The sequence below is a fragment of the Hemitrygon akajei genome, chromosome 19 (genome assembly GCF_048418815.1).
Source record: "Hemitrygon akajei chromosome 19, sHemAka1.3, whole genome shotgun sequence".
NCBI classification, from domain to species: Eukaryota; Metazoa; Chordata; class Chondrichthyes; order Myliobatiformes; family Dasyatidae; genus Hemitrygon; species Hemitrygon akajei.
Genome location: NC_133142.1, coordinates 71,863,995 through 71,878,561, shown reverse-complemented (window position 1 = coordinate 71,878,561; position 14,567 = coordinate 71,863,995). Strand labels below are relative to the sequence as shown.

At 40.2% G+C, this 14,567-nt stretch overlaps 1 protein-coding gene across 10 annotated transcripts in view; it reads right to left on the bottom strand.

The window, feature by feature from the left end:
* LOC140742059 (SRSF protein kinase 3) overlaps window positions 1-14,567 on the bottom strand; it is a 191,376-nt gene that overhangs the window by 20,442 nt on the left and 156,367 nt on the right. For 6 of the 10 annotated variants that reach the window (XM_073072826.1, XM_073072825.1, XM_073072828.1 and 3 more), the window contains 5 exons: window positions 12,606-12,755; window positions 10,255-10,363; window positions 6,049-6,136; window positions 2,000-2,087; window positions 599-705 (listed from right to left, as the gene is read on the bottom strand). In XM_073072826.1, coding sequence (XP_072928927.1) covers window positions 599-705; window positions 2,000-2,087; window positions 6,049-6,136; window positions 10,255-10,363; window positions 12,606-12,678 — 465 coding nt within the window. In that variant the 5' untranslated portion in view covers window positions 12,679-12,755. Of the gene's footprint in view, window positions 1-598; window positions 706-1,999; window positions 2,088-6,048; window positions 6,137-10,254; window positions 10,364-12,583; window positions 12,756-14,567 lie in introns of all 10 variants that reach the window. The other 4 variants (XM_073072833.1, XM_073072824.1, XM_073072832.1 and 1 more) reach the window with 3 other exon arrangements.

The following is a 14,567-nucleotide window of genomic DNA, read 5'->3' as shown; positions in this document are numbered from 1 at the left end:
AAAAAAACTTACCCTTCAAATCTTTTCCCTCTCATCTTATGCCTACACCATTGGTATGTGGCACCCTTACCATGGGAAAAATATTGTGGCTTTCTACTCTGTCTATGCTTTCATAACTTTATACACCCTGTGCTCCCAGCCTATCCAATCTTCCCTTACATAGGACATAGAACTGAGAACTCTATATCACAGTACAGGCTCTTCGGCCCACCATGTTGTGCTGACCTCATAACCTACTCTAAGATCAGTCTGACTAAAGTCTTCAAGCAACATCCTAGTGAATCCTCTTCACCGTCTACAGCACAATAATGTTTAGCCTGACTTGAATGGATCAGCAGCTGGGCAGGAACATTCTGTGATTGGTGTGACCTAAACCCCAGGGCAGATTTAACAAAGACCATTCTCCTGTGGCACCAGGAGGAGCTGGTTCTCTACAGAATTCTGAATCCCATTAGTTGGAAGACAACTTACATTGGAAATATTAGTCAAGATTCAGGACAAATGTCAGGCAAGTTTCAGTGACCTCTTGATCAGCAAACAGTAAACATTTCCTATTTAAAAAAAGGCTCAGAATATGTTCTTATTCATTTCATCTTACCTGTCGAATGATTTTCTTGACACAAGGCATGGGTAGCCCCTGCCAATTGGATTTAATAATCCAATGATAAAGATGATTACCTAGTAGTTCAGTAACTAAACACACATCTGGTACTGGAGTTAAGGTGGTTACAGAAAGTCTAGACCTGATCAATAATGAGTGACATTATGAATATAGAAAATTAATTCATATTGAGTTTTATCACCACTTAGAAACATCTCAGATTAGTTTAAGTACAATCACTGTGGATTGCAGTGATTGCCACTATGAAGTCAGACTCAGAAGATATTTTGGACAATGTGATAAAGAGAAAAATAACAATATTTGCTAGCAATGTTAAGAACAAAGACAGAAGATCCTCATCTCTGAATTATTTTTACATTATCTGAATAGACAGCATAGCTTCACCTGTCACCTACAGGATGCTATCCACAAATTTGCAATATTCAAGAGATTCAAGGAATCATAGCGACACGGTAGAATCACAAGGAAAGCATCCAGCCCATCAAATCCACACCAGCTTCTTGTAGACAATTTATTCAGTCACATTGTATAGCAAAAATCCATTTCAGAATTTTATTAACTGGCATGAGGCTAAAATTAAAAACTTTAGTTTCCTTGCCTTCAGAGTTTAATGTCTATCTGAGACTATTTAATACTATTTAAACTAAAAATTACTAGAATCAGAATTAATACCATGACATATGTCATGAACTTTGGTATTTTGCATCAGCAATACATTAAAAAAACTATAAGTTACAGTATAATATATATTTTATACAAGAGTACGTCTGGGGTGATAGGGGTCTGTAATGATGAATGCTGCCTTTTTGAGGCATCACATTTGAAGATGTCAGTTACATGATAATCTATAGATATGGCCTGAAACCTCTAGTTAAACAATGAATGAATATCCGTAGTTTCTAAAACCACCATTCATGAAAACCACACAAAAAATTCAACATAGTCAAATGCCCTTGACACTGGGCTCATTTATATAGCTCTCCGTTCTTAAAATACATTATTCACAAATCACTTATTAAGGTAAACACATTCAAAATAGTCTACAGACATTATTTGTATAAATCTAGGTATCGTGTGTCATGTGCAATTAGAGATAAGCAGATGACTGTTTCCAGGTCATGCCATTTAATAAAGGTTTGCAGAGAAGGTCACAAGAGCTGCCTGGATTATTCTATCCTGATATTTCCCTCCCTGTGATGACATATCTGTACAGTACTTGTGGTAACTGAGACGAGAAGGTCGCTGTCTGAATCACTTACACACTCCCTATTCAGGCAGAAAACATTTTGCTGCTGTCATCAAATATACACTCATTAATTACATCTTCCAGTACTCTTTTCATAAACAAATCAGTAATGATGTTGAATTAAAGGATACGGACACCATTCAGACCAATGATTATAAATTCATCTAATAGTTGGACAATTCGTTCCTTATCTGGGTCCTTTGAGTATTTCCATCTCACCTGAGAAAATGAATATTTTTAGAGGATAAACATGTGTTCTTGCAGCATGGAAACAGGCCCCCAGACCCACCAAATCAGTTCACCCATTCACTCTAATCCATTTTACACTAATTCCGTTTTATTCTTCTCACATTCCCATCAATTTCCTCAATGTTCTACCAATTACCTACACTCTACAGTGACCAATTAACCTACCAACATAGACAAACTTGTGGGAATGTGGGAAGAATCCTCATGGTCAGAGGAAAGCATGCAAACTCCACATGGACAAGCACTCAAGGTTACAACTAAAGCCAGTATATCAGAGCTGTGGAGAAGGTGATGGATTAAAAATCTTTTGCTGATAATCACTCGTTTCTAACAGTTACTTTACTGCCTGGGATTCAAGCCTGCCACACCGGGAAACTATTGGAACAACTTTGGTCAATTTCCTCAGCATTCTTGATAGTAATGTGTGGAGGAAAAGTGTAAAGGCATCCTTTAGGAAATAATGTAATAAATTATCTGCTTTTGATAATGAGCGTGAGTCATTTTGATGAGAAATTCCAATGTTGTTTGTCATATACATTAATGATCTGGATGATGGGGTGGTAAATTGGATTAGTAGGTATGCAGATGATACTAAGGTAGGTGGCGTTGTGGATAATGAAGTAGGTTTTCAAAGCTTGCAGAGAGATTTAGGCCAGTTAGAAGAGTGGGCTGAAAGATGGCAGATGGAGTTTAATGCTGATAAGTGTGAGGTGTTACATCTTGGTAGGAATAATCCAAATAGGACATACATGGTAAATGATAGGGCATTGAAGAATGCAGAAGAACAGAGTGATCTAGGAATAATGGTGCATAGTTCCTTGAAGGTGGAATTTCATGTGGATAGGGTGGTGAAGAAAGCTTTTGGTATGCTGGCCTTTATAAATCAGAGCATTGAGTATAGGAGTTGGGATGTAATGTTAAAATTGTACAAGGCATTGGTAAGGCCGAATTTAGAGTATTGTGTACAGTTCTGGTCACTGAATTATAGGAAAGATGGCAACAAAATAGAAGTACAGAGAAGATTTACTAGAATGTTACTTGGGTTTCAGCACCTAAATTACAGGGAAAGATTGAACAAGTTAAGACTTTATTCTTTGGAGCGTAGAAGGTTAAGGGGGGACATGACAGAGATATTTAAAATTATGAGGGGGATAGATAGAGTTGATGTGGATAGGCTTTTTCCATTGAGAGTAGGGGAGATTCAAACAAGAGGACATGAGTTGAGAGTTAGGGGGCAAAAGTTTAAGGGTAACACGAGGGGTAATTTCTTTACTCAGAGAGTGGTAGATGTGTGGAACGAGCTTCTAGTAGAAGTGGTAGAGGCAGGTTCGGTATTGTCATTTAAAGTAAAATTGGATAGGTATATGGACAGGAAAGGAATGGAGGGTTATGGGCTGAGTGCGGGTCAGTGGGACTAGGTGAGAGTAAGCATTCAGCATGGACTAGAAGGGCTGAGATGGCCTGTTTCCGTGCTGTAATTGTTATATGGTTAAATTCCAAGACATAATGGTATTTCTTTAATATTGTAGAAATATTAACAACATCAACTGCATTAGGCATTGAGTGCTCTAATCAACAGTTTAAAGGTGGTTCCAAAGGTTGCTAAGAATTGAAATTTTAGTATTATATTTTTATAGGTTTAGTAAGAGATGGAGAGTTGTTCCTGATTTTCTGTGGAAACTTCAATTCTCTACAAGTCAGTGTGAGGCCTCTCCGTTTCTCTCCTGTGTACACCAACTCAGCCCTACTTGGTTAACAAATGGAGATGTCCCATCCAGCGAGCTAAAATAGGGTACTCAACTGCCAGGTGCTTTAAATTTAAAAAGGGGAAGATCTTACATTTAAAGCTTCCTTTCATGACTTCAGGACATCCTTAAATCACATGCAGAGAATGATAATATTTATTTTTATTTATTGAGAGGCAGCTTGGAAGAGGCCCTTCCAGCCTTTTAGCTGCGCCACCCAGCGATCCCAAATTTAACCCTCCATAATCACAGAATAACTTTACAGTGACCAGTTCACCTACTAACGGTTACAGTTTGGACTGGAAACTGGAGCATTTGGAGAAAACGCACACTTTTGGTTTGTCACCTGAAACACTCAAAAACTTCTATAGTTGTACCATGGAGAGCATTCGGACAGGCTGCATCACTGTCTGGTATGGAGGGGCTACTGCACAGGACCGAAAGAAGCTGCAGAAAGTTGTAATATTAGTCATCTCCATCATGCATACTAGCCTCCATAATATCCAAGATATCTTCAAGGAGTGGTGCCTTAAAAAGGTGGCATCCATTATTAAGGACCCCCCCCCCCCCTCCCAAATCACCCTGGACATGCCCACTTCTCATTGTTACAATTAGGAAGGAAGTACAGAAACCTGAAGGCACACACTCAGTGATTCAGGAACAACTTTCTGCCCCTCTGCAATCCGATTCCTAAATGAACACAATTTCACTTTAAAAAAAATTCTGTTTTTGCACTATTTTTAACTTAACTATTTAAAATATATATATATATATATATCTATAACACACTCACACACACACACACACCTATTGTAATTGATTTACTTATTTTTTCTATATCATGTATTGCATTGTACTCTTGCCACTAAGTTAACAAATTTCACAGTGTATACTGGTGATATTAAACAGGATTCTAAATCATTCCACAGGGAGGACATACAGAGACATCTTACAGATGAACTCTGAACTCCCACACTGTAAAAGCTAATCACTTTGCTACCGCGGTGCTCAAATATATTCCAAGCACAAGCATGTAAGAAATGGCTACAAAAATTAGTTTTTCACTTCAGTGCTGTATTCAATTTATTTGTACACTGTGAACTAAATATCCTTGATGCAGGGTTTCAACCCAAAACATTGACAATTCCTTCCATCGCCACCCTTACCCCAAACACACACACACACACACAGATTAAAGATGAAAGATTAGCTTTATTTGACACATGTGCATTGAAACATGCAGTGAAATGTGTTGCCTGTTTCAATGACCAACACGTTCTGATGATTGTGCTGGGGCAGTCCACAACTGTTACCAAGCTTCCGGTTCCACCAGAGTATGCCCACAACTCACAAACCCTAACTTGAAAGTCTCTGGAATGTGGGAGGAAATCAGAGCACCTGGGGGAAACCCACCCAGTCACAGAGAGAAGATTACAGAGAGCAGTGGGAATTGAACCCGATCAGTGAACACTGGTGTTGTACATTATTGTGCTAACTGCTACACTATTGTACTGCTGTGCCAACAGGTCAAAATGCTGTTTGACTTGCTAAATTCCTCCAGCAGATTGTTCATTGTTGAAATCAAATATAATTTTCTGCTAACTATCTAATTTATATTTCCATGTGTTGAGATACTAGGGGATGCATGTTCACCACATTAGCATAGTAGTTAGTGGGACGCCAATGCAGCTTGGGGTGTCAGAGTTCAGAGTTCAATCCCACTGTCTTCTGCAAGGACTTTGTATGTCCTCTCCATTGAATCCATGAGTTTTTCTGTGTACTGTGATTTCCTCCCACAGTCCAAAAATGTACCAGTTAGTAGGTTAATTGGTCATTATAAATTGTCCCGTGATTAAGTTATTTAGGGTTAAATCAGGGCTTGTCGAGGGTTGATGGGTGGCATGGCATGAAGGGCCAGGATGGCCTATTCCATGCTGTAAATCTTTTTTTAAAAATGTGTCAACAGCTAAATCCTGCAGAAGATAGCAATAAGACAATCTATTAGGCCAGGATACCAAGTTAAATAATCCTTTTGGGATCTTGTCTAGCTTCCTGGAGAAATGATGATGCTCTAGATAGTGGCACCTCTGAAAGTCACTACTCCGGAAGCAGAGCTTTAGATTTTTCCTTTGGAGTGGGACACTACTGTCTTGATATTTATTTTGCATGTTTCAGTGGTTACTCACACATCTGAGAATCTCGATCTCATCCTGGGCAGCCTCTGTAAACCCACTTCCACTCTTCGCCACCTTCACTGCCACACATTTATTTTTTCTGTTAGATGTAATACAGAACAACTCTCATTCATTTTGCACCTTTAGTGTAAGTAAAATACAATCAAAAGTATTTGTCAAAGGTTTATGCAATTCTTCATACAATGACACAGTTCATTCTAAAGGTAACATAAACTGATCAATCTCGATGCCACACTAGTGTGGCAGTTAGCATGATGCTATTATAGCATAGGCGTCAGAGTTCAATTTCAATGTCCTTTGTAAGGAATGTCTGCATATCCTCCTATGGAATGTGTTGGTTTTCCCCAAGCCTTCCGGTTTCCTCCCACACTCCAAAGTCATACCGAGAAGGTTAAAACAACACACACAAAATGCTGGTGGAACACAGCAGGCCAGGCAGCATCTATAGGGAGAAGCACTGTCGACGTTTCGGCCCTTCCTGACGAAGGGTCTCGACCCAAAATGTCGACAGTGCTTCTCCTTATAGATGCTGCCTGGCCTGCTGTGTTCCACCAGTATTGTGTGTGTTGTTTGAATTTCCAGCATCTGCAGATTTCCTCGTGTTTGCCCCAAGAAGGTTAATTGGTCATTGTACATTGTACCGTGATTAGGTTAGGTTTAAGTCAGGGTTGTCAGAGTTGATGGGCGGTGCACCTCGAAGGGCTGAAAGGGCCTATTCCGTGCTGCATCACAAAATGAAATAAATACAATATTTGTGTATATGTTAATAATCAACAAGAAATATTCCTATTGCATGACAGCACTTTAGAACTGAGATGAGGAGGATTTTCTTTAGCCAGAAGGTGGTGAATTTGTGGAATTCATTGCCACAGATGCTATGGAGGCCAAGTCTTTAGGTATATTTAAAGTGCAGGTTGATAGGTTCTTGGTTGTTAAGGAGGTCAAAGGTTACAGGGAGAAATTAGAAGAGTGGGGTTGAGAGGGATAATAAACCAACCACGATGAAATGGTGGCACAGACTCAATGGGCCAAATGGCCTAATTCTGCTCCTATGCCTTGTGGGTTTAATAGTCTTATGTGTTAATCCTAGGCTTTCCAAAGGGAAAACCTAACTTTATTCTACCATTGCTATGTATGTATTAATAGGAGGCTGATAGCACCACTAATTCTTCTCTAATTCACAATGAGGTGGTGGTGAGCTACCTTCCAGTGAAAGGGCTCTTGGGGTGGTGCTGTTTTGTGAAAAATTCCAGGGTTTAGATACAGTGAGGATGAAGTAATGGGGATTAGGTGACTTGGTGGAGAAGCCGAGGGTGTTGCTGTTCTGATGTGCCTGCTGCTATTGTCCTTTTAGGCATTAAAATACATGAGACTTGGAAGTATTGTAGGAGTAGTATGAGTGAATATGTAAGGTAGGTGGTACACACTTGAGCCAGAATGCATCTGTGGCACAGGGGCGGGGGGGGGGGGGGCATGGTACCAACCAGGAGGGTTGAACTTCCTGCGTGTACTGGAGCTGTATTCACCCAGCCAAGTGGGAAGGATTCTTTCACACACCTGACTTGTTGAAAGTTCGAAGTAAATTATCAAAGTACATATATGTCACTATATACAACTTTGACATTCATTTATATTGCAGGCATACTCAATAAATCTAACAACCATAATAGAATCAATGAAAGACCACACCAAGTGGCCATACTACTAGTGTGCAAAAGACAACAAACTGTGGAAAGGACGATTAGAAGATAGAAAAAGATAGAAAGAAAAGCAAGCAATAAATACTGAGGAAATGAGATGTAGAGTCCTTGAAAGTGAGTCCATAGGTTGTGATAACACTTCTGTGGTGGGGCAAGTGAAGTTATCCCCCTCTGGTTCAAGAGCCTGATGGTTGAAGGTTGTTCCTGAACCAGGTGGTGCGAGTCTGAGGCTCCTGTACCACCTTGCTGATGGCAGCAGTGAGAAGAGAGCATGACCTGGATGGTGGGCGACCTTGATGATGGATCCTGCTTTTCTGCAACAGCACTCCATGTAGATTTGCTCAATGGCTGGGAGGGCTTTACCCGGGATGGACTGGGCTATATCCATTATGTTTTGTAGGATCCTCTGTTCAAGGGCATTGGTGTTTCCATACCAGGCTGTGATGCAGCCAGTCAATACACTCTCCAGCAAACATCCATAGAAGTTTGGCAAAGTTTTAGATGTCATGTCGAATCTTTGCAAACTACCTAAGGAAGTAGAGGTACTGCCATGCTTTTCTTGTAACTGTACTTATGTACTGGGCCCAGGACAGATCCTCTGAAGGGATAACACCAAGGTTGCTGGCCCTTTCCACCTCTGATCCCCCGATGACGACTGGTTCATGGACCTCTGGTTTCCTCCTCCTGAAGTCAGTAGTCAGCTTCTTGATGCTGCTGACATTGAATGAGAGGTTGATGCTATGACACCACTCAGCCAAATTTCCCTCCTACGTGCTGATTCATCACCACCTTTAATTTATCCTACGATAGTGGTGTAGTCAGCAAACTTGAATATGGCACTGGAGCTGTGCTTAGCCACACAGTCATGAATATCAAGTGTGTAGAGCAGGGGACTGAGCACCCAGCCTTATGATGCACCTGTGCCAATGGACAGAGTGGAGAAGATGTTGTTGCCAATCAAACTGACTGGGGTCTGCAAGTGAGGAAACTGAGGATCCAGTTGCATAAGGAGGTATTGAAGCCAAGGTCTTTTAGCAAAATGAATAGTCTTGAGGGGATGATAGCAGTGAATGCCGAATGGTAGATGATAAAGAGCATCTTTGTTATCCAGATGTTTCAGGGTTGAGTGAACAGCCTTGTGACTTGTGGGAAGATTCTGCCATGTTGGGGAGTGAATCAGTCACTGCATAATTCCCAGTTTTTTTTTTTCAAACCTGCTTTTGGAGTTTTAGTGTTTTACTATATCACCCTCCTGGCATTACAAATATCTAGAAAATCAATGGTATCAATTAATTGCAGTTGGTTCTGGTTAATTGGGGTACCTGCTTATTTGAGACAGCTCTTAAAGAACAAAACCTAATTGAGAAAATTGCTGAGATTCCCTTTATTTATTTGGGACACTATGCCCCATATTTGGGGCAGGAGACAGTTGCCGAAAAAGTCCTAACTGGCATCAGTCAGGTGTACTGGTATGGCCATCAGACACTACACTGTGCTTAGAGTGAACAGTATTTAAATAGCACCAGTTGCATGTGCTTGAGCTCAAAAAGCAGTGATTTTTCTCACTAATAGTTGGCGAGAAATAAGCAGCAAGACAATTCGGAACTGTTTTGCTCACTGCGGTTTCAAACATTCAGGTTTGGAGATGCCAAAAATGGCTGGGAGTGAAAATGAGGTGATTTCGCTACTTCAATAAGTTTGGAACTATGAATATTCTGAAGGTATCAGCAATCATCTTGAATGTAATGAAGAATGGGGGATGCAATTGTCAAAAACATTGTACGAAGGCAGCCTATCATCTGTACTTGGTGTCTGCGCTGATTTTGTTCATTGCGTACACTGGACAAATTCCTCCATCAAAAACCATTAGAAACTAACACATAGTTCTAAAGTACTGTAGTACTAGATTTTTAATTTGTTCTGTATTTCATTTCAATAAATAACTTGTTACTCAGTTTTTCTTTTTTTGTTTTTACTGTTTCCATGAAACTTCGACACATTGGGGCAGCCCCTTAATTGGGCCAAGATGTACTGGTCCCACTGTGTCCCCACTAACCAGAATCCATTGTAAGTGCCATGAAACCAGAGCTGGTCAAAGCTTGAGATTTGGACAGTGAGTAGAGTGGTTTATCTCTTAAATGAAAGAGCATGATTTTGCATCAATGCGCAAGAAGTTGAAACCATCCAGCTCAAAGGAATCTTTTTGATCAGCAGTCCACAAACTAAGAACAGACAATGTTATGCCCATGTGCACTAGATGGACAATTTTACACTGTTAGTCATTGTCAAGATATATCCCTGTTTTTCCTTCCTCCTGAACTTAGAGCTTCAAAGGCCAAGTTTAACATCATCTGGTCATATCTTTTATTACTTTTATCCTTCATGGTATTTTGTACAGTACGCCTTAACTATATATCTTGGTTTCCAATTAGGAAAAATAATTTGGGATGCTGTGACTACCATATTACAGCTGATATAAAGGGAATTGGATACTTACAGCAGATCCAAACAAAGCCAGACTGTGGAGTAAAAACCCCATCCCAACTTTCTCATTACTTGATATCTTCCATTAAAAATGTCTCCTAACTTCACTGGATGGTAACCTCCTGTAAAGAAGATTGTTACACTCATATCAGCATTTATAAAAGGAAAATCATTAAAACATCCTGTGCATAGGAACAGTATTTCTCCTTCACATATGAATGAACATGAATTCATGGATCCATCCCTAAATTAACTTTCATGATATGATTGAAATAGTTTTATTTCATCTGTTATTAACATTGAATCATGAATCACAGTAATACACGCAAACTGCTGAAAGAAATTAGCGGATCAGGCAGCATCTATGGAAATGAATAAACAGTCGATGTTTTGGACCAAGACCCTTCATCAGGACTGGAAAGGAAGTGGGAACATATCAAAGTAAAAAGGTGGGAGGAGGGGAAGGGGGGAAGGGGGGACAAGCTAGCAGGAGATAGTTGAAGCCATGTTGGTTGAAAAGGTAAAGGGCTGGAGAAGAAGGAACCTGATAGGAGAGCAGAGCAAATGATAGGAGAAAGGGAAGTAGGAGAGGACCCAGGGGGAAGTGATAGGCAGGTAAGAAGAGGTAAGGGGCCAGAGTGGGGAATAGAAGAAAAGGGGAGGGGGAGGGACTTTTTTTTTAAAACTAGGAGAAATCAATATTCATGTCATCAGGTTGGAGGCCAACCAGACAGAACTATAAGGTGTTGCTCCAGCACCTTGAGAATTCCCTCATCGCGGCATGGACCAACATATCAGAATGGGAATGGGAATAGGAATTAAAATAGTTGGCCCCTGGGGAATTCTGCTTTTAGTGGATGGAGTGGAGGTGTTTGACAAGGCAGTTCCCTAATTTACGTCAGGTCAATAGCAGCAAGTTATTGAGATCGATCTAAATGTGGATTACAAGTGCTCTAATACCAATTATACTTTTTAAAAGGTTGCTTTCTCTATTTAATGTTGTGTCTAGTATATTACATACTAGACATGAAATTTTATGACAAACTAGCCAGGCAAATTGTCATTTACTGAATATCAACTCTGCTGTTTGTATCCAACAGGAATAAATCAAATTGCAATCAACTATCAATATTTTCCAGGCAAATAAATATACTGAAGCAAAATGAAACATGAAGTCACATTGCACACTTTTAAACAAATCGTGCCATCTCAACTAGACTGGGAGTTTATTGCTGAGCATTAGATTTGGAGTATCCAACTGTAAAAATATTCACAAAGTTCACAGAAATTAATGAAGTTACTTATACAATAGCTGATATAAAAACAGAAAGCTGGAAAAACACAGCAGGTTGCAATGTATAATCTGCAATTGGCCCTACAATCCTAAAAATGATTGAGTGAAAGAGTAACAATTCCTAAAGAATGAAGGCAGTTTGTCACAAAATTTCATGTCTAGTATGTGATACACTAGACACAACATTAAATAGAGAAAGCAACCTTTTAAAGAGTATAATTGGTATTAGAGCACTTGTAATCCATATAACTTCCCTGGCTTCTCTTTGGTTTTAATGGAAGCACAAATCAAGATTACAAAGCCTGCTGCTCCTGTCCGAACTCTCACCCATCACCCCCATGCTTACTGACCAGCATTGGCTCCCATTTCATCAACTCCTTAGTTGTAAAGTTCTCTCACCTTGTTTTCAGATCCCTCTGTGTGTTTGCCCTTCCTATCTCTGAAATGACCTCATATTAAATTGTCTCCCGATTTCCATTCTAGGGCTTTCAAATGCCAATAATAGGAATCAGCTTGCCCCGCACACAGGGAAGAGAAGAAGACTGTAAAATGTCATGTGATATATTATCAGTTTTGCTCAGTTTTCTTTTAACATGCAATTGGTTCAAGAGTAAAATCCATCCCCAAGTCTTTCTCCATGGAGCGCTGCCACAAGAAATCAGCATCCATCATGAAAGACCACCGCCTCTCCCCCACCGCCAACATCCAGGGCATGCCTCCTTCTTGCTATTCCTATTGGGAAGGAGGTACAGGAGCCTCAAGTCCCATACCACCAGGCTGAGGACAGGTACTTCCCCACAGCCACCAGGCTCCTGATCACCCAGTACTACCCCGAATCCACGTTTTCGGTATTGTTTTTATTTGCAGCACATTGTCTTCTTTTGCATATTGGTGCCAGTCTGTTTGTTTTTCACAAAATTCTGTTGCATTTCCTTTTTCCTGTAAATGCTTGTAGGAAAATGAATCTCAAGGTAGAATATAGTAACATATATGTACTTTGATAATAAGTTTACTTTACTTAAGTGCTCTTTGAAAACGTGGTTATTACCTAACTGTAACCCATGGCTCACCAATGCAGTACTCCGTTGGGTCTTCCTCTCCCTCCTCAACAAACTGCCTTGACATATTGACGACTCGACTCATGTGCTCTTGGCCAGGAACCTCTTGTCCTTTATATTGGAATTAGAATGCTTCAGTAATCACACAAGCAGGAACATACTCTGCAAGGCAATTAGATCACAGGTTTCTCAGTGCAGAATTCTAGATGATTGGTTGCTGGAACCATAGCAGGACAGAAATTGTGTTCTTTATCTCTGGCTGTACAGAATATATTCATATTACAATATTGTGGGTGTGAGTTAAATCTGTGAGATTAATGTACAGTTTAGTATTTATATCATGGATGATTAATTCACCAAACTGTTGCACAAGAAAAGAACGTAATACACAGAAAGTATAATAATAATCAGGAATTTATGTATGTATGATATTTCACATCTCTGTTGTTCTTGGAGACATGAATTATGTTGAGCATTGACTTTCAGCAGAGTGAGACTAAAACCAGAAGTCACAGGTTAAGGGTGAAGTGTGAAATACTTCAGGGGAACCTGTGTGAGGGTGTGGAATGAGTTGCCAGCAGAAGTGTTAGATACAGGTTCGATTTCAACATTCAAGAGAAATTTGAGTAAGTACATGGATGGGAGAGATACATCGAACATTGAGCATACAATGGAACAGCACAGGATCACACCCTTTGGCCCAGAATGTTTTGCCAAACAAATTAGTAATCAAATGGCTAACTAAACTAATCCCTCCTGACTACACAGTGTCCAAATCCCTCCACTTCCCTCACATTCATGGGTCTATCTATTAAAGTCTTGCCCTTAACAGTCTTTTTACATTCGACAAGGCGCAACTCTTGGCATTTTGCCGGGTTAAACTCCATCTGCCATTTCTCTGCTCAGATCTGGAAATGATCTATATCCTGCTGATTTTTTTTTGCCAGTCATCTACACTATCACCGATCTTCGTATCGCCTGCAAACCTAATAAGCCAATCGTCAACAGCTTCATCCAGAATATTTACTTACATCACAAACAATAAACCAATCATCAACAGCTTCATCTAGAATATTTAGTTACATCACAGACAGCAGATACCTGCGGAACACCACTAATCACACACCTTCAGCTAGACTACGCCCTTTTGACCACTACTCTCTGTCTTCTGTGGGTATGAAGTGCTATGGTCTGGGTGTGGGTCAATAGGACCAGGCAGAATAACCTGTTTCGGTGCTGTAGCGCTCTGTAACTCTGCCAGTTTTTTTTTCTCCAGTCTTATGATCTCAAGCATCACTTTTGGCCCTGTATTCCACTACGATCTGCTGTCTTGGCTGGAAGTGTTCTACCATCTGAATTGGAATGCCAACCATCCACAACATCCTATTCTCATAAACAACAGTGAGCCAGACCACTCCACCCACAGGGAGCCAGACCACTCCACCCACCCTGTCGAGGTAAAACTTGAGTTGATCAGATATCCTGTCATTGCATTCCTGTCTGAAGGATGTCATGTAAAACTAACATCTGCAGTTCACCAGCCTCAGTTCCTTCACTAAGCCGACACTTCAGCTTCCCCAACTCTCAGTCACATCGTCAAACCATTCTCAAACTACCTCGTTTTGTGCTTTTACAAGGTTTCAAAGTCATTCAACAAATTAAATGTTCATTTTACACTACAGGTGCTTGTTAATACAAATATCCAATCATGTGGCAGCAATTCAATGCATAAAAGCATGCAGACATGGTCAAGAGGTTCAGTTGTTGTTCAGACCAAACATATAGAGACCTCTGTCTCGGCCATTCAATAGGTTTTGATGAGATTACCTCCCTCATTCTTCTAAAGTCCAACAAGTGCAGACCCAGAGCCATCAAAAACTCCTCATACATTAACCCATTCAATCCTGGAAGCATTCTCATGAACCTCCTCCAATGCCAGCACATCTTTACTTGGGGGTCAAAACTGCTCACAGT